We start from the raw sequence: 19,882 nt of genomic DNA, 5'->3' as shown, positions 1-19,882 counted from the left end.
AAGTGAGGGGCCGAGACCCCACCTGCCTCCTCAGGTACAGCACAGAGGAAATTAAGCGAGCCTGGGTTACAGGGCTTCGGCGAAGAGAGGTTCTGCCAGGATGTCTCCTTTGATCTCACTCCAGCCCACGCACTGTAATCCTGAGGCAGAAGCTCTGGGCTGGGATTCTAATTCCAGGTTCTGACACCAGAACCCCAGCGACTCTGGGCAGCATGATTTTCGTTCTACGTCTGCCTGGACTGGCCAAAAGGTCAAGTCACTTGGCCACTCTGAGACTGTTTTTTCTTCGGTCAACTGTTGGGATGGTCATGGCTAGTGGGTGGCAGCTGGCGGGAGCGGTGTGGTGCCTCACGGTGCCGCAGGCAGGGGCGATGGGACCAGGTCTCCACGCCCGGTACGCCTGCCTACCAGCCTGCCCTGTCCTGGGGAAAGGCTCCTTCCTCTCCCTGGGCCCTGCTGCCCTCTGCTGGTCGAGGTCCAGCCACCTGGCCAGTGCCCAGGGGAGGTCAGGAGCCAGGGCTGGGAGTCCCATCGAGTGTCCAAGAGCCCAGCTCTACCCCTCACTTCTTCTGGCCCCACTCTTTAGCTTTCTGAACCGGTTTCGTCCTCTATAAAGTAAGGGTATTGTGAGGACCGAATGAGGGGGGATGTGCAGAATGTTACTGCAGTGCCTGGCCAGACAGGACTCTGGGATGCTCTTCTGGCGGGCGGACAGGGGCACGGGTCCTACAACAACCTTGTTTCAGATTTGTGGGTGTGACGGGTGAGCTCTGCATGCGTGTCTTTCCTTCAGCAACAACCCCCGACCCCCACCCCGCTCCTGTGTATCTCAATGGCAGGAGCAGGCTGGGAGTGAATGTCAGACGCTCCCTCCCCCGCCGGTTGTGTCCGCATTGGAGGTCCCACGGAGGATGGAGAATGGAGGCTTAGAAGGTAAGGACCACGTCTGCTCACTCGCATACCCCCGCTGCTTGGCGTTCAATGTCTAGAACAGGAACCGCACGTGCTAGGCAACCAATACATGCGTATTTCCTAATCAAACGCATCGAGTGTCTGCCCTGAGATTAGCACTGGTCCAGTCTTCGTGTTTCTGCAGATGTGAGCTCTGGAGGAAATTCCAGCCCATCCTCCTGCCTCCCCTTGGAGGGTCGGGCCAAATCCAACCTGTTTAAACAGAAGCATTTAGCTGGAGATCCAGCCTTTAGAACGCAGGGTGAGCCGTCAGCTATCTGGCTCTCTTTTGGATCTCTCTGTCCCTCAGCCTGCTTTCGGGCTTGGTTGGTTCCCAGCCAGTGGCTTCGGGGTGACTTCCTGGGGTCCGTGAGTTTTCATCCTCCAGGGGAAGGGCCCCCGGGGGCAGAAGGAGGCCCGAGAAAACAAAGAGGTTGACCTGAAGTGGGGTGATCTGACAGCCACCCTCCCCTCCCTGCACCCGGATGTGGTGCTGTCCAGGCAGAGGGAAGCTTCGTGACTCACAGAGTGTGCCCCACCCTCCCCACCCCCAGGATGCTAGGGAGTGGCCTGTCCTGGAGGAGGTGACTTGGGGTCCCCCCCCGCCCCCCCCTTGCCTTCCCGGCAGGCAACCCCAAGACCGGTGGAGGCGGTGTGGAGAAATGAAGACACTGTGGTTTGTGGCTCTTGGCCCCAGCCGGCCTCTGGGCTGTGCCTTCGCCTGGCTCCCACCAGTCTGGCCGCCGCCCTGCCAGGCGGGCTTGTGAGGAACTGAAAGGGGGGCTTGGCGGGTGAGGAGGAGGAGAACAACAGCCCATAATAACAACCTGGTCTCTGGGCCAGGCGTCTCCAAGTGCTGCCACTTGCCGTGCCCTCCTGTGACACCTGGGATGGCTGCGTGGGGTGGCCTGGTGGGATCCGCCTGCCTCTCCCACTGCCGCCTGCCTCTCCCACTGCCGGGGGAAGGCGCTCGCCTTCTCCAAGTTTCTCACGCAGGGGAGAGGACGGCATTCTTCCCTCACAGTGTCCCCACCCTTCCCACAGTCCACCATGCCGCCACCACGGCCTCCGGCCCAGGAGTCACCCGGCCTTGACCTGTGCAGGCTTGTTTCTTCTGTAGTGTCTGGACGTCTGTGGCTGCCCAACTGGTCTCCTGCTCCCGCCTCTGCCTCCCAGCCGTCCTGCCCCGTCCATCACCAGACTCTCATCTTCAGGCTGTTCCCACAGCAAGGAAGCAAAGCCCAATTCCTTAGCCAAGGGGCCTGTGCAAAGACAGTGGACCCTTTGGGGTGTGTGCAGTGAGCAGGGGGTGAACAAGTCGGCAGGTCCACAGGCTTCCTGGGAAAGGTGGTGTCGGAGCTAGACTCTCAAGGATTTGGGGACGGAGGGGGAATTTGAATAGGCAGTGATCAGGAGGAAGGGCACGCCGAGGCGGGCCAACAGCCTGAGCAACCGTACTGGGTCCGTGGTGCTCCCTGGTGCGGTCCCCCACACGTGGCTGGAGTGTCAGGTGTCTGGACAAGAAGTAGGGGAGGTGGCCTGCAGCCAGATGCAGGAGACCCCAAGTCCCCGTCTGGGGAAGCAGGACGGCCTTCTCTGGGCAGAGGGGCTCGGGTGACGTGACTGGATCCGTGCTTCGGAAAATGGCTGTGCCGGTGGTGGTGAGGAGGATGAAGGAGGCAGGGAGGTTTATGCGGCAATCCAGGCAGGACGAGGTGTGAGCCTGAAGTGGAGCACTGATCCTTTCATCCAGCCCATGTTTCTTTGTGCTTCCTATAGGCTGGGCACTGCTTGAGACACAGGGGGTTCCAATAAACCCAGTCTGGGCTCTTGGGGAGCCCGCAATCCAGCAGGGAGACAGACAGGACCAGGGCACATGGTGAAGAGAGTAAAGAAAGTAAAGGAGAGCAGCCAAGGGCGGGGCGAGGCAGAGAAAGCTAATGTGTGTCCCCGGCTCAACTGCTCCCCTGCAGGGACCCCGTCAAACCAGGCACAGTCCGCTTCCCCTGCTGTGTGGTGGCTCCAGAAGCCCCTTCCCTGTGCACCACTGTGCCCTCCATCTCCCTGACCACCCCCCCCCCCCCGCCCCCCGGCCTCCCCTCTGCTCAGAGATCAGCTCTTCTCTGCCCTTAACCTTGCAGCATGTGTTCTGGGTGTGACGCAGTGACCGCTGAGTTAAGCTTCAGGCCTACCTCCCGCCATGTGACCTTCTTCCTCAGGAAACCCGTCCGGTAAGGCCTTCCACTGATTGGATGAGGCCCACACAATACGCAAGGTCATCTCTCTACTCAAAGCCTACTGACTTAAATGTTAACTACATGCAAACAATATTTTCGGGGGCGGCATCCAGGCTGGTGTTCGTCCAAACGACCAGGCACTGTTGCCTAGTCAAGTTGACACGTAAAGTAACCTTCAAGCCTGTTTCTTTCTCTATCTAATCATCTCATTCCTGGTAGAACACTGCCTGCCAAGAGATAAGAGGCAAGGAAGCGGGACCTATTCTTCCCGTTTACCAGGTGAGAAGACTGAGCCCGTCCCAGGACCAAGCACATCACTCCTTCCACCTCCGTGTTAATCTCTCAGCCCCACATCCTTTCACTCTGCTTGCCTTGCAAAACTTCACACGGCATCTCAAGCTCTCAGGTCACCACGATGGGACACGTGTCCCCCCCTATGCTTACCTGTGGTCCTCTTTCCGGGGCAGGGCTTTCTCTCCAGGTAACTTCCCAACCACCTCTTCAGGCTGGGGTTGGGACCCCTCCTGTGCTTATGCCAGGGCACTGTAAACACACCTGGCTTTGAGGGCACAGACCGCGGTTCCCGTGTAATAGCCCCAGCTCTTGTCACAGCGTGGGGCACACCAGAGAGCTCGTGAGACACCAGGCTGTTGAAGGAACAGATGACAGTCCCTGGTTGTCTCAGGGAAGGAGCCTACGCCCCCTCCCCCGCCTCCTAACTTCTTGTTCAACATCTTGCCCTCAAGTATAGGACATACTGTCCAGCCCAGCCGTACTCCGTGCAATTCATTCCATGCTTCCTGCATCTTCCTTTATGGCCGGCACTGTGCTGGGTAGCGGACAAGCATTTTGTCACTTTGTTCCCATAGCAACCCTGTAGGATGGGTATGATTGTTCCCATTTGCTGGATGGGGTATTGAGGCTCAAAGAGTGTTAACTCTCATAAAATCACATAGCTATGGAAAATGAGAGCGCGGACATTCGAACCCAGATCTGCCACTGACTCCAGGGATGGAACAATCATCAATGCCAAAAGGCCAAGCCACATCCTCAGCTAGGAGCTGGGGGACAAAAAGATGAAGCCAATAGGATCTTTACTTCAAGGAAGTCAAGGTCTAGTGCAAGAAGACAGAGGCACAAGAAGTCAGTGTGAAAAGCATCATGGCGACATAAATATCAGTGCTCCAGGAACACGTATTTTGGGAAATTACAGAAGACAGCGGTCTGACCTGGGATTGGGGAGGGCAGGAAGCGGAGAATAGGGAAGAACATTCTGGGCATGGGGTATGCTTGGCGGGGAGGAAAAATCAAGCTAAAATCTAGGCCAGGAAAAGCTATTTCCCATCCCTAGCAGTTTCTAGTAAAACCCTGAAGCAGAGCCTGTAATCCACGTGGGGTTTTTAGAGCGGGCCCCTAACACCATTTCACCTGCCTCCGTTCAGTTCTGTAACCCAAGCTGTGAGCCCTCACCAGGCAGAAGTGGTCCCTCCCTCGAGCTTTTTCTAAAGAAACCGAAGGGGTGTGTGTTTGTGGCTGGTTCTACGTGCTGGGACCTCATCCGATCAGTTGAAGGCCTTAAGAAAAATGACCGATTTGTCGAGGAAGAAGGAATTCTGCCTCAAGTCAGCAACACAGAAAGCCTGCCTGAGTATCCAGCCTGCCGCCCTGCAGAATTCAGCCTCAAGACTGCAACATCAACTTACCTGAATCTCCAGCCTCCTCCTGCTGGCCCCTCTGATCATGTGAGATAATTAATATAATATCGAGTATATTACGTGTATTACAGCTCTGCAGTATTACATATTTATCATAAACCAAAATAAGACTTGTGAATGTTTTGTGAGCACTTACTGTGTGCCAGGTTCTTTGCGTGTGTCTCATGAGGCCCTTACTCATCTAAAGGCTCCATGACATCATTTGTGATTGGTCCCATTTCACAGATGAGGATATTGAGATGCAGAGGGTGGAAGTAATTTGCCCAAGGTCCTAAGGTGACAAAGCCAGGTTTGGATCCAGGAGGTTCCCCTCCAGTGCCTACAGGTGGTGAATTCTTACCTGCTACGGAACATGCGTGTAAAGCAAGAGACATGATATAACTGACAAAAGATGTTGTTTTACTTGTTATAGTTACCACTGGATGGGCAAGGGGGAAGGGGGAAGGGCAAGGTGTGAGTTCTGACCCAGGTTCCTAGAAGGGCAAGGTCCTGAAGGTGCAGCCCTGGGAACAGCCGCTAGGCGGCACCAGGCTGCACAGGCTGCTTCGGGTTGTGCGGTCCAGGCTGGGGGCTGGGCGTCTGGTAGTCATTCTAGGCCACTCCAGGGCTAGCCCTCACAGGGCTGGTGGGCTCTGGAATCCCCTTCCTCAGGCCTCAGGGGGGTTACGCTCCAGTCCAGGGACCACAGACCCAGGGTCCGGTGCCCGGCCTTCATGGTGTCCATCTATTTTGAGGTGCAGTTCGGTGGTCACAGCCTGGGGACTGGGTCTAGCCCAGTCAAGTGGGCAGAAAGAAGGTCAGCACCCAGCTCCTTCCTATGCTGCTGGGGTGGTGGGGGCAGGGAAGGCCTCAAGATGTCAGGTCAGCACACAAAAGCTCCGGGTAACCCTCCTCCAGAAGTTGCGACTGCGGCTGCTCAGGGCCACCTCGGCTGCTTCCTGGAAGACCGCGTGGACGTTTTCCTGGAGCAAGGCCGAGCACTCAAGGTAGGCCACTGCGCCCACGGACCTCGCCATCTCCTGGCCCTAACAGAGAGAGTGCACAGGGCTGCCGTGAGGTACAGGACTTGGGGGCCTCACGTCCCGCCTCCCCGCAGCCCTCGTGGTCATCCTAGGGAGTCTCCAGGACAAAAGTGGAAGGCGAGTTTTTCTAGGACCCCTACAGCTCCTGCCCCCGATCTTGACCAAGCACTCTCGTGGCTTCGTTGGGTTTCCTGCCTCAGCTCCAGGATGGGTCCCTGCCTCTCAAGGCACCAACTAATTGACTTCCCAGGTATGTGGCAGAGAGGGGCCTGCAGAAGAGCTAAGGGTTCTTCTCCAGACCTCAGGTTCCCTATCTGTGAAGTGGATGGGTAGGATTATCTGAATGTGCACACCACTGGCTCTCTCTTCCATAGGCAGAACCTTCCAGAGTGTTCTAGGTACCACTTCCAAGCCCAGGCAATTCTAAGATGACCCCTGCCCTGACCCACTCTTAAGTGTGCTGGATGTCTGGCCCTGCTGAAAGGCTGGGCTACATCAGCGTACCCAGAAGTTCCCCCCGCCCCCAGAACCGGGCCCCTGGGCAGTTTCCTACCCTGTGGTAGGTAACAGGCTCCAGTCTATTTTTCCGCAACTTCTTCACCAGCGACTTGTCCTTGCGCAGGTCCGTTTTGCAGCCCACGACAATGAGGGGCACCTCCTTGCAGAAGTGGTTCACCTCTGGGTACCACTGCGGGGAGGGGGGCAGTGCAGGTGTGTATTAGTCATAGGGACTGTTCTTTTCTGCAGATGGGGAGGATGGGTCACTCTCCTGCTCCCCAGGCAGACTCCAGTGGTGATCATCAGTACAGCCAACATTTAGGGAGAACTACTCTGAGCTAGGGTCTAAGACTTCACATGTATGATATCATCAATCCCCCAAGTCCCTGTGAAGCAAGTTCTATCATCAGTCCCATTGTACAGATGCACTAATTGAGGCTCGGAGAGGCTGTGTAACTTGGCCTTGGCCACACGACTAGAAGTGGCAGGATTTGAGTCCAGGGGCTGGGGCCCAGAGCCCTGCTCCCACCTGGTCTAGAATCCTGCCACTCTGCAAGGTAAGGGCTCCCAAGTCCACCTCCCAGCTGGGTAAGATATATAAGGAAATAAGTCATCCTTTAAAAATAAAGCAGCTCACAAAATGGATGCAGCAGCTGTTTGCCTGTCGGAGGGAACACTTCTGTTCTGTGTCAGCTGCTCTTTGGAATGTGAGGCTCCGGGGCCTGGTTATTCCAGCCTGGACAACGACTGGGAAGTCTAGAATCTGGAGACGGGGGCTTTATATTTCCAGAAGTGCATGCCTGCTCAGTTTGTGTTCTGGAAAAATACTGGCATCAAACCGTCTGGCTCCTGGAGACAGATGGGGCCCAGGTGGGGTCCTGGGCTGACTCCCCAGACCCCAACCCCCTCCACACAACTGCACTTGAAAACAGTCTCCAAAAATGGTCTCCACCGTGACTTCACCTTGCTAAATCCAACAGTGAATCCTCAGCCTTCAACCTACCTGAGCCCTGGCACCAGCCAGGGATCTCTCCCTCCTCTACGACCTGGGTGGCGCTTTGCCCTAGGACCCTGCTCTCTTGGTTCTTCTCCTTGGGTCTCCAGGGGTCCTCCCCACCCCCACCCCATCTTGTCCAAAGCTGTTCCCCACTAGCAGTCCCCAAATGGATCTGCCCAGCCCGGCCTGGCCCTCTCCTGGGAACGGCAGACTAAGACCTCCGCCTGTCTACCTGGCCCTCCACTGGGATGTCCAACAGGCCCCCATCTCCCGCCTCCTCGCCCACCCCTTGTTCCTTCTCATCTCAGCAGGGGGGAAATGGCAAGGCTACCTTCCACTTGCTCTGGTGAAGGCGTCTCTCCCACCTACATCCAATCTGTAAATCCTGATGGCTTTCCAAACAGGGTCTATACCCACCCACCTCTCACCACGCCCCCTGCTAGCACCCTGGTCACAGCCACCACCACCCACCACCTCTCCTAGGGCCCCAGCACCTAGAACAGTGCCTGGTGCACAGATGTGTTGCCACTTTATTTTTATTAAATTAAAAAAAATTTTTTTAATATTTATTCATTTTTTGAGAGAGAGAGAGAGAGCGCGCGCGCGCGCGCGAGTGAGCACAAGTGGGGGAGGGGCAGAGAGACAGGGAGACACAGAATCCAAAGCAGGCTCCAGGCTCCGAGCTGTCAGCACAGAGTCCGATGCGGGGCTTGAACCCAGAAACCGTGAGATCATGACCTGAGCCAGTCACATGCTTAACCAACAGCGCCACCCGGGAGGCCCCATCAAGGCTGCCACTTGAATAGATGTATATCTTGGAGCAACGGATCCATTCTGGAGATAATACCACTATGGGCTCCATCAGGTTGTTAGATGGAGTAAACGAGTGAGCGTGTGGAAGTGCCCGCCCACAACGGTGCGTGGCATAAGGAAAGTTCTCAATAAATATTATCATCGTCACTGTGGTTAATGTTACTGACGCTGTCACCAGCTGTGCTCCGGAACCCTGAAGCACACAGTTCACGTGGAGGCCTGGCAGCAGTGGGGTAGGAGCAGAAAAGCTCCAGGGACCACATCCCTGACACCTGGGGGCAGGGAGAAGCCTTGGGAACCCCCGACATACCTGGGGGGTGGGTAGTTGGGGAGGCTGCTAAAAGCTAGCGGTCACACAGAAGGGGGCTGAGCTGCCAGAAGCTGACCATTCATGCATCTTTGGGCAGGCCCAGGCTGGGGAGACGCAGGGGCCCCTGAGTCATCCAGTATTCTCAGGCAGGGTCACCATGGAAAGAGCCACAGCATTCTGAGTCCAGTATAGAGCAGGCAAGGAGCACTGGACTGGGGATGTGAGGCCAGACCCTGCCACCAAATCCCTATGGCACCTCTGGCAAGTTGCTGCCCTCGCTCTGGGCCTCGGTTTCCCCATATATATGCTAAAGATGCTGGACTGGATGCCATCCAGGGCCTGCCACACTCTGGCAGTCTGCTGAGTCAAGGGTGGGGGCAGAGCGGAGTGGCCTGGTTACGGGGACTGTACCTCCCCAAGTCCCTGGCACCTACCCGGTTAAAGATGTTGTCAAAGCTGTGTGGGCTGGTTACATCAAAGCAGAGGAGCAGGACACTGGCGTCAGGGTAGAACAGGGGCCGCAGGCGGTCATAGTCAACTTGTCCTGCGGAGAGTGGGGGCGGTCACTCCCTCCAGATCTCCCCCAACATCAGGGAGGTCATCCCACCAGACAGGGGCGTCTGGATCAGGGCCTGGTTGTGTGCCTCAAGGTCTTAGCAGATTCAGTGCTTAGCTGGCCATTCCACGTGAATGTCTCCCTCGGGGCAGTGTTCCCCTGGCTTGCCCGTGGGATGTGCCAGCCCTGGCCTGGGTGACACCGCTTGCTGAGAGAGCCCTGTTCCGGAAGGAGCGGAGGGGAGGGCGGAAGCCCAGTCTGCAGGGACTGAGCCCATCCCGCAGAAGCCTACTTTGCCCCAGGCATGGGGCTGAGGTCTAAGAAGCGGTAGGACCCTGGGCAAAGGCACCTTGGCGCATGCATGACGCTAAGGGGGCTGCTGGGCCTCTCTGGGGTTAGCGGTCAGCTCTGGCATGGATGTGACCAAACCCTCATGTAGGCGAGGTCAGGAAGCTGGAGGGCAGAGGTCAAAGTCAGGCAGTTCTTACGGAAGCTAAAGCCAAGGAGGAATGCTCAGGAGGCCAGGAACAGTTCACCCCTTGAGAGGAAAGCGCTCTGGATTCCCCCTTGTCTGCAGGATGCACTTGGCTACCCTGGGCTGGGGGAGGCAGCAGACACAGGCGCAGAAGCAAAGTAGGTTCGGGTTCCTGGGGACCCTAACCCTGGCCAACACCTGTCCTGTGGTGATTGGTTGGCCTCCCTGGTTCAGAAGGAAAGGAGTAGGGCTTGGCTTCTGGGCATGTGAGGCTCCCCTCCCGCCCTCGCAGCCCTGCATACCCACCTGCTGTGTCCCAGATTTGGAGGTTCAGGGGTTTGCCCTTCATTTGCAGATTAACGGTGACCCGCTCAAACACAGTGGGGGTGTAGCTCTGAGGAAGAAGGGGACAAGATGCAGGCTGTGAGGACAGCTTCTGAAGCAGGGTGGCCCGCACTGCCCAGGCCAGAGAGAGTCCACGAATGCCAGCAGCACAGCTCCGCTTTGGGAGTCTGACGGTGTGAGGGAGACAGTCTCCGGGAAGCAGGCTGTGGCCAGCAGGGTTGAGGCCTGGAGCTGCCGCTTCCTCCTAACTATTTGCCCCAGCAAGGCCCTGAACCTCCCCGGCCTTCTTGACGGTGAAGTGGGAATATTAAAAGCACCGAATGCAGGGTGCTGCTGTAGGGATTCAGTGAGAGGCTCTGTGCAGAGCCTGGCACAAAATAAGCACTCTACACATGCCAGCCACTGTTATTTTTATCTTTGTCCCCCTGGATGGGGGACTGTCCCATTTCTGAGTCTTCCTTCATTCTGTCCCCTCCTCCTAGAATGACATTAACCTACATTTGTTCGTTCGTTCATTCATTCATTCGTTCGTTCATACATTCATTCAGTAAACATCAGCACCTTCTCTAGCTCTGGATATTGGGGAACAAGTAATAAACAAGGCTCACTGTGTGCCCTGGGGAGCTTGTAGCTTTTGGTGGGGGGGAGGGTCCCTGCTTTGTCTCTCAACCTCTCAGGCCCCTGCCCCATGCCACGTCCCCCAGGATGCCTTTCTGGAACCGTTCCCACACCCTCTCTATTTCTGCCTTTCTTATTTGCCCTGCGGGCATCAGGAGGAAGTCACCCAGACCACATGCCCTTCCTGCCCAGGCCGAAAGCCTGACTGCATTCCTTCTCCATAAAGGCTGGGTGAATGGAAACAGGGTGGGTTTTGTGCACGGACAAAATGCAGAAATGAGAAGGGGAAGCTTTTACGGATAGGGTCTGAGCAACAGGTGAGGAGCTTGTCAAAACTCTACCACAACACAAGCCCTTGGCTGGAGTGGGAAGCTAGACCAGCTACGTCTTGGGTCCCCAAGCCTCACTCGCTTGCTCAGGGTTGGTTGGTGGGATCACAGCATAGGGAGACCCTGTCCTCCCCACTTCCAATGCCAGGTGGGGCCCCCAGCTGCCTGTGACTCAGGAGGACTTCAGGCCTGCCTGCCTGTCTGCCCACTGGCATTCTGAGTCAGGCCCTGGCTGCCTGGAGGGGCGGCCCCTTAGTGGTGGGTCAGTGCGGTCCTCCAGGCCACGTGGGAAGGCACAGGGGGAGGATGGAGAAAGGTGAGTCCCAAAGTGGGCAGATGGGGAAGTCGAGGATGACCCTGGGATAGGGGTTCAATCCGCCCTGGACCCTAGCCACCTGTCACTCTCTCTACTAGTAGGTACAGACGAGGGCTCCACCCACCTCCCCAGCACCCCCCTGCCCTGGCCCCCTCCCCTCAGGCCCTTTGTCTGGTGGGAGGCAGCGTGACTTGGTGGCTAGGAGCACTGGCTTTGGAATCAGATGTTCCCGGTTCAGGACTGGCTCTGGCCCTCACCGGCTGTGTGACTTTGGGCCCGTCCCCTCTCTGGTTAAAGAAGAGTGTCCCTTTTTAGTGTAGGGGAGACCGGCTGGCAGGTAAGGCCCAGCATAAATGCCCACTACTTAGAAAGCTGGTCGCCAGGGGCAATGTCCGCGCCAGCTGCCATCCATCCCTCTAGGTGATGCGCCCCTCCCCCACCTATCACCGTGGAGGGCACTGACACCTGCTTCCACTCACCCACTCACCTGTGGCAGGACCCCTCCTGATGTGACGTGGAGGGCAACCTGCCACAAAGCTCTTGGGAGACACGTGTCAGTACCTTGCAAATGCCTGTGGAGATGACAGCGTCGTGCACATTTTCTAGGCATCTACTACGCGTGGCCCTCCATGCGTACTGTCCCTGACCCTTGCATCCTTGGGAAGTGGGCACTATTCCCATTTTCCTGATGAGGACAGAGGAGGGAAGTGAATTGCCTGAGGTAACATACTAGACAGCTGGCTAAGGATGGAGTCAGGTCTTTCTGGCTCCAGAGGTCCCCGGTCATGTGCCTTTTCCTGAGGTCACCGACTCTCTGGCCCCTGGTGCCAGGAGTGGGTAGGAAAGCCCCATTCCAGGCTTCGTGGCTGGGTTGCTCCCGGGGCTTGGAACTGTCACAACCCTCCCCCCTACTCTGCAATGTCATCCTGGAGACTTTTACACCTTCTGTTGTGTTCTTTGAACCACCAGGCAGGGTCACTCTGACCATTAAGTGCCTAATCTTATCTGTTAAGCTGTCCTCAGCCAGGATGGCAGGGTGAGGCCTGAGCTAGACTAGGGCGGAGATGACTCAGGCTTGGATCTGTCCTCATGGGGCTCACAGACAGACAGACGGGTCATTATAGGACAGGAGAACGTAGGTCGAGAAGAGAGTCAGGGGTTTCACACCCATGAGAGTCCCTGTGTGGACCAGGAGGGGCTCAGCTGGTTCTGGAAGGTAGGGCTGGTGCTCTCTGCCCCCTCCCCTCCCCACTCCTCCATGGGACCCCTGGGCTTTGGAATGGTTGCTGAGCCAAATGTCAGCCGGGACTGGGCAGAGGCTGGTGCCCAGCCTGGACTTCCTCTGCCTCAGGAGCTCTCTCTACTCTGTTCCCCTGCCCCAAGGCTGGGCCACAGACAGACAAGAGTCACTGAGGCCCCTTTAAATCCCAGCCTACTCTCTGCTCTTTGGGGGACTCCAAGTCTTCTAGCTGCCGGCTCCCATAGCTTGGAGGGCTGCCAGGAGGAGGAGTTCAGGGGCAGGAGCAGAAGGCTGGTCTGGCAGGCAGAGCACTGGGGGCTATGAAGAGTATTCTGGTCAGGGGCGGGGAGGACTGGGCTCCTGACCTGCACTGCCACCACTGGGCTCCCTAAGGCAAGACTGTTGCTCTGGCTTCACTTTCCCCACCTGTAACATGAGGCCTTTCCAGCACTTGGACCTTGTAGTTCTCTTAAAAGGAAAGGTCTTTCTTGGGCCTGGAGACAGAGGGGTCCCTAAACAGATGAGGACAGGTCAGGTCCATCCCCCTGGTGACAAGCATGTCCTCCCTTCTCCTGGCCAGCTGCAGCCTATCCTTCAAAACGCACATTCCATCAACTTCCAGACGACCATTTCCACACCGCCACCTCTCTGGAATCAGGATGAGCCTTGCCATCAGGGATGTCTCAGAGCCCAAGATACTCCTCCCAGCTGGTCTCCTGGACCCTGGCTGGCCTGGTCCCTCTGCGGGCACTCTCCCCACCATGTCGTAATTGTTGGGTTCCCATGCGCAGCATGTGGGGGCCCAGAAACTTGTCCAACCCAACTTAAAAATGTGACTGGCCAGCGGAGGTGACGTCAGCTCCATAAACCACAAAGCAAAAGTTGGCTCGATGCTGCCACAGTGGAAAGGAAGGTCTGACACTTTTACCAGGCCTGGCCCCTCCTGCCTCCCCCCTTCGGACTCCCACGGCTTGAGCAAACCCAGGGGTTTGGAGGATGCTGGGACAGGCAGGAGGGAGAAGAAATGCTGGAAGCAAACCCCCGGACTCCCAGGAGAACTGGGCTGAGAGGTGGCACAGTGAGTGGGTCCAGCCCCTGTCCTGGTGCCTGTGAGTCCGCGTAGACAGTCAATGAGCATGCTAGGGAAGGACTGAGGGCCCACGTGCCCAGAGCGTCCAGGATGTGCCAGGTACACAGGGGCTGTCTCTCAGCCTTACCTTAATTCTGCCTCGCCACCACTCTTAAGTCTCCTGCCCTATGAGATTGTGTGAGGAAACAGAGGCTCAGAGAGGCTAAGCAAGTTACTGAGGGCCACACAGTTTGTTAGAGGACAGCTGAGGTGCCAAACAAGCTGCCCGACCTGAGTCTGGTATGCTTTGGCCCTCCAAGACAGAGCCCACGACACGTCCGTTGTACAGGCAAGAGCTGGTGGAGAAGAGATGACATCTGCCAACTTTCGGTGAGTCTTTCCTGTCGCCGGCTCAGAGGTGAGCCCTTGATCCGTACTAACTCACCCTTCACAGTGACCCTGGAAGGTGGGCACCATCCTTATTCCTCTGATGCGGTTAAAACGGGCACAGAGAGGGTAGGGGACTAGCCCAAGGGTGCACAGCTTTAGGTGGCAAAGTCGTAATTCGAACCCGGGCAAGGGTGGCTCCAGTGTCCTCAGTCCCTCCGAGCCATGCCGCGCCACCAAGTGCTCTCTTAGGATCTGCTGGGTACCCAGCTGGCCCGAGTCCGTCCCACGACACCTCTCCCAGGTAGGTGCCATTCTTGCCACTTGGCAGATGACACCACTGAGGCCCTCGCCGCCGATGGCGGAGCGAGAAACGCCTTGGCGCCCACACTCCGCTGGGAGACCCCTTGGGAGGCCGGGGTTGGGGGCGGGGAGCGCGCGAGGCGGGGTTGGGGGCCGCCACTCACCTCGGGGAAGGCCCCCTCAGTGAAGACCATCAGCAGCGACGTCTTCCCGCAGCCGCCGTCGCCCACCAGCACCACCTTGACGGACCGTGCGCCCGGCGGCGCCTCGGCGTCCGCGGTCTGGGCGGCCTTCATCGCGGGCCGGCGGGCTTCGGCGGGCTTCGGCTCGCGGCGCGCGGGGCGGCCGGCGGGGCAGGAATGTGGAAGGGGCGGGGCGGCGGGAGGAAGTGCGCGCCCGCGGCCGGGGGGCGGGGCGCGGGGCCAGGTGAGAGCCCGGAGGCGTGGCGAGCGGGCGCGCCGGCCCCTCGGGACGCCCTTCGGCAGCCCCTGCTGAGGGCGGGGGCGGGGGCGGGGCCCGGGGCCGCGGGAGGGGGCCTCCCCCACACTCTGCCTCCGTCCTCGGGAGGGCACCCGGGGCTGATGCGGAGAAGACAAGGAGCTGGACAGGGTGTGGGGGCGGTGTGGACGGGGAAAGACGAAGGCACCTGGCCCCCTTCCCCTGGGAGGAAAGCGGTGGGGGGCGGGGGTGGGGTGGGGGCGGGGGTCAGCCCGGTGGGCCTACCAGCTTTGCAGGGACCGGAGGTGGGGCACCGAACAGGAGCCAGTGACTTTGGATGAATGAATGAATGAATGAATGTGCATTTCCCCCAGGGCTCTGGAATCAGAGCACACCACAATCCTCCCTCCAGATATTGAAGGCCAGGTGGGAAGGGGGTGACCCGGCCATGCCCTAATGGGTCAGTTGCTGGTGCTGCCAGGCTGGCCTGCCCTGCCCTGCCGTAGCCAGCACCAGGAAGTTTCGATGCAGGTGGCTGACCACCTGTCTCACCCCTGGCTGTGGCATAATCTAAGGAAACTGAGGGAACCTTCCATCTATAAACTGCGTAGAGGAGCAGGGTCTCGTGCATGGTTGGTGCCATGTGTGAGTGATCCCTATTGTTTAACCACCACTGACGCCCAAGGGCCTGGGGACCCTGAACTGTTCAAGACGAAGTCCCTATTCTGAGAAGCCCATGCCTAGGATGGGAGACAGGGAGGATGTCGGTGTGATTAGAGCTACAACAGAGATGGGGACAGGCAGCAGGACAGAAGCAGGGAAGAGGGGCTCCTTATCCAGGTGGGGTGGGGGTCAGGAAACCCTTCTGAGAAGAGGGGGCTGAGTGTTGAGGGGGAGGGAGAAAGGCGTTCCAAACTGAGGGAGCGGTACATGCATAGTGTGGAGGCAAGAGAGAGGGGGCACCTTGGGGGGTTTGCAGACCTTCCCTGTGACGGAAGGTGAGGTCGGGCTGGGCAGCTGGTGTCAGGAGAAGCTGAGGTTCAAATGGGGCCTGGATAGTGGAGCACTCTGGATGCTGGGAATAAATACAGAACTGAAATGAAAACTCACTGTCCCCCGACTGCCCACCCCTGTTAGCAGCCAGAATTGAAATCTTTTGAAAATGGGCACAAGGGTCTCCCCAGGGTCTGGACTGACTGTTTTCAGTGAAGCTCAAAGGAACAGAGAGGGTAGAAGTCTTTGGGTTTCGCACCCCCTTCCCCACGCAGGTCGTGACGTCATCCCTTGTGGTGTACAAAACTGGGCAGGTGGAAAAGCACACGGAGCCCCCATTGGACCTCACTGTGGACCAAAGAGGCAGCTGGGGCAGGAGTCACTGTCTTCGTTGCACAGAGGTAGAGCCCAGACCCCTGGCGCTTATTCCAAGCTCACCCAGGGCCACAGGCAGCAGGTTGGATAGAGCCTCACCTGGATAGAGAGAGCATCTCATGAAATCCCCACCCTTTAGGTGCCCTTTCCTCCCCGAAACTGCCAAAGGGCTGAGCAGTGACTTGGTGCTGAGCTGGGTGTGTAGCTACGGAGCAGGGCTCCCCGCCCCAAGGAGTGGTTGGGAGGCGCCCAGTCCCCCAACGATCAGCTGTCAGCCTCGTCATCCCCACTGATGCTGTCATCAGGCTTTGGGTGGCAAGGCTAGGAGGCAGGTGGGGCCAGACTGGGGGTGGAGGGAGCTGAGAGTCAGGCAGAGGCGTTTGGCCTTGGTTGCTATAGGGATAATCATTCTAATGATATCCTTGACGTCTGTCATGCCTTACAGTTTCACTGAGCACTTCCTAATAATAACAGCGCCCATTAATGGATTGCTAACCCTGTGCAGGCACTGTCCCTTCGCAGGTGGGAATCCTTAGCCCCATTTGACAGATGAGGAACCTGGAGGCCAGAGAGGTTCACTTCCCGTTTGAGATTCACAGCTAGTAAGAGGTAGAACTTGAATTGGAACCCGAGTCTGGGCACGCAGCAGGGCTCTCTCCCGACATCATACCTGGTATGCAGTATTTCATTCAGCCATCAGACTGTGAGGTGGGCAGAGCAAGGGATCTGCTTTCTTCATTCTACAGATTCGGGAACTGAGGCTCAGAGAAAGGCAGTGGCTTGTCTCAGCCTAGCTAGACACAGTCAGGATTTGAACCCAGATCTCCTGATGTGAAGCCCCAGCCTTACCTCCACTTTATGCTCATGCTTCTGCAGGAGGGAGCTTAGTTACCGGGTAAGGGGAATCTGCTCTGGTTGGCCAGGGATTTCCCTGAATCTCAGACACTGCTGGGCCCTGGACAGCACCATTTTCCTGGGGCTTACTTTGGAGGTGGCCCAGGTCACAGTCTGCCTGGCTTACTGTTTACTGTTTTCGGGGGGGGGGGCTATCCTTGAAGGCCTGTGGGTGTCTCTGTCCCTTGAGACCCCACCAGTCCCAAGTCCAGAGCTCTTCTGCCACTCTGCACAGTGGGCAACTGCCTCGCAGACCCCAGAACATCAGAGGTGGCCAGGCTGGCCCTCGGCCTGCCATGGGATCCTCTCCTGGGGATGCAGGTGGCCAGGCAGGATCTTCCAGCCCCCAGCCTTGAGCACCTGAAGGCCAGAGACCAAGGCCAACCTCTGTACCCCTAGACAGCAGTGCCTGCCCCAGGCTGGCACCCAGCTGTGGCTCAAGATGCTATGTCCAATTGACTGCCTGGTTGGACAGAGGGGAAAGGAAGGAAAATGGGGCAGAGAGGAGAGGAAGGAAAGAAGGAAGATTGGTTGACTCAAAAGAATAGACAAACTTGGAGAAATGAAAACAGGAACAAATGATCGCATAGTTGAGTAAATACAGTGCATGACCTGACTGCAGGGTCAGCAGACAGGTGACCACCCTCCAGCCTCCATCTGCTCAAGCCCACCTGGCATCCCACCCCATCCACCCTGAGGCGGGGAGTTCCCTGGGGCCCCAGCCGAGTCTCTGCTGCCGCCATGTGGCCGCTCTGCTCCCTGCACCATCATCATGAGGGCTGTGGGCTCTGCCTGGAGTTCCTGCCTTGGGGCGTGGGGTGCGTATGGGTGGTTGAAGGAGAGGGAACGTGGGTGCCGGTGGTGGATGGAACTTCAGAGGTCCAGTTATGCGCCCTTGGGATGCCTTGGTGGGATCTTTGCTCCTCCCGCCTCCCTATGTGCCCTCCCCTCCCTTTCATCTCAAACACCAGATCCCAAGAGGTCTTGCCCGTGGCCACAACTCTTTCACCCAAAACCCTGGCCGCACGTTTACTGAGCATCTCCTGGGTGACATACACTTGGCACGTGTACATTTCATTCCATCCTATTATGTATTATTCTTATCCTTTGACAAAGGAGGAAACTGAGGCCTAAAGAGGACAGATAATTTGCCCAAGATCCCACAGCTGATACGTGGAGAAGCTGAGATTCTAACCAAGGCATTTGGGGCCTTAGAGCTCCTCCACACAGAATCCCCAAAAGTCAGAGGTGTGGGGAGCCTTTAGAGTTCTTCTTGTTAAGACAAGAAGGGGACGAGATGGGGGAAACTGAGGCTCTCAACAGGAAGGGACTTGTCCAAACTATGGCAGGTAGAACCCAGAAGTGCCTCTTCTCCCAAGGTCCCTTCTGTCTGGTCTCCCCCAGATCAGCTCAACTCCAGCTACCATTTAACTGGACTTCAGGGCTGGGGAGGCAGGACTCCTGCCCTTGCCTCCTCTCCCCACCTCCCCATTCTCGATCCTTCTGGGTGGAATGAGGTTGATAATGGGTGAGGGTGGGCAGAGGCTGAGGGGCCCTCGTGGCCCAATCTTAGTGTTTATTTAGCCTTTCTGTTTGTCCCTTTGGGTGTCTGCAGGCATAGATGACCGGGGCAGGAGAGAGGAAGTGAAGGTCTGAGCGGCAGTCGGCTGCGGATGATACAGTGGCTCGCCCTGCCCCTCCACACGCAGGTGTGGCCCAGCCGCTGCCGAGGTCAGGTCACTGACCTCCATACCTGTGCTTTTGGGTGCGGCTCGGCTGATCCCTGAAGGCTCCCAGATGGAGGGGGCCTGGGACACTGGGGGCAGGCCCACGGGCCTAGGGCTGGGAGGGGGAAGAATGGGTGGGGTGGGGGGTATAGGCAGAAAGAGAGGTCAGTAGTGCACTCTGGGCTGTGCGGAATGAACCTGAAACGGAGAAGCAGCTCAGACTGCCCCGCGCTGACCAAGAGCAGCGCTCGCCGGTGTCCCTGCGCATCACTTCCAAAGCCGCTCAGAAGCCTCTTCCTCCCTCCCTCTGACCTGCTCCTCTGACCAGTGGCTGTGTGACTGTGTGGCTCCCCGGACACATGCAACACCAAGTAGTTCCCCTGCCTGGGGGTCCCTCTCTCCTCCACCAGGTGCACTGTCCTCCCTACACTGCAAGGCTCATGCTTTCGTCTCCTCCAGCAAGAGGGGGAGTCCACGAGAGCTCTTCACAGGCTTCCTGGGGGCGGCTGGTAATCCCCACCCAGATCATCCTCCAGCACTTGCTGTGATCTTCCAGGGCAGGGGAGGGAGAAACCAGAGCAGCCTGGGATCTACAGGGGCTTCTCCGCTGCCCCTCAGCCCCACCTGGAGGACTTGGTGAAAGGGGACAGTGTAGCTTGATGGTTAAGAGCCTGAGCTGTGGAGCCAGGCAGCTGGAGCTTGAATGCCTGCTCTGAGACTTTCTGGCTGTGTGATCTTGGGCTAGTTGCCTAACTTCTCTGAGCTTCGGTTTCCATCTCTGCAAAAAAGGGGATGACCACAGTACAACGGTACCTCCCTCTAAGTAGGTAGGGTTGTGGCTGGTACCAGCACGTACTGACCTTGCACGACCCTCCTCCCCTCTAAGCCTTTCTTCTGGCTCCCTTCTCCCCAGCCTCCCCCAACTTTGCTCTAGCAAGGTTGACAAATTGGCCAAGTTTTTGCCCACTCCTGCCCTTTTGTGCATGTTGTTCTCTCTTCCAGGAATGCTTTTTAGGCCTTATCCACCTTTTTCAACCTTACACTTCTTTTTGCCCTGAAGACAACTCAGCGATACCACCAGGAAGCCCTCCGTGATATTCCCTAACGCTATCCTCCTCGCCAGACCTGACTCAGGGTCCCCCTCTTAGAGCTTCCCAAGCAGTCTGATGGCATTGGTCCCTGTGGTGGTCTCCTTTCCCTCTGGGCACCCAGCAGCAGGGTAATCTACTCAGAGTAACCCACGCAAGTCCCTGATTCCTGGAGAAGAGACCAAG

The 19,882-nt window shown here is 57.6% G+C and overlaps 1 protein-coding gene across 1 annotated transcript; it reads right to left on the bottom strand.

Annotated features, from left to right (window-relative positions):
- Positions 1-5,281: 5,281 nt before the first annotated feature.
- On the bottom strand, positions 5,282-14,538 carry RHOD (ras homolog family member D). The gene is made up of 5 exons (XM_043581754.1): positions 14,346-14,538; positions 9,881-9,968; positions 8,978-9,087; positions 6,479-6,613; positions 5,282-5,928 (listed from the first exon to the last, which is right to left on the bottom strand). The coding sequence occupies exons 1-5, from the start codon at positions 14,475-14,477 to the stop codon at positions 5,761-5,763; spliced, it is 633 nt and encodes a 210-aa protein (XP_043437689.1). The 5' UTR covers positions 14,478-14,538; the 3' UTR covers positions 5,282-5,760.
- Between the last annotated feature and the right edge of the window lie 5,344 nt (positions 14,539-19,882).

Source organism: Prionailurus bengalensis, chromosome D1 (assembly GCF_016509475.1).
Source record: "Prionailurus bengalensis isolate Pbe53 chromosome D1, Fcat_Pben_1.1_paternal_pri, whole genome shotgun sequence".
Lineage (NCBI taxonomy): Eukaryota > Metazoa > Chordata > Mammalia > Carnivora > Felidae > Prionailurus > Prionailurus bengalensis.
The sequence above is the reverse complement of the archived record's forward strand: the minus strand, read 5'-3'. Positions and strand labels throughout refer to the sequence as shown.

What these genes read in the sequence shown, in the direction of transcription:
- RHOD (XM_043581754.1), bottom strand. Translation starts at nt 14,477, where the DNA reads ATGAAGGCCGCCCAGACCGCGGACGCCGAGGCGCCGCCGGGCGCACGG. An exon ending in CTGAGGGGGCCTTCCCCGAG is followed by an intron (nt 9,969 to 14,345) that starts GTGAGTGGCGGC and finishes CTTCTTCCTCAG; the next exon opens with AGCTACACCCCCACTGTGTT. An exon ending in AGCCTGTTACCTACCACAGG is followed by an intron (nt 5,929 to 6,478) that starts GTAGGAAACTGC and finishes TCTCTCTGTTAG; the next exon opens with GGCCAGGAGATGGCGAGGTC.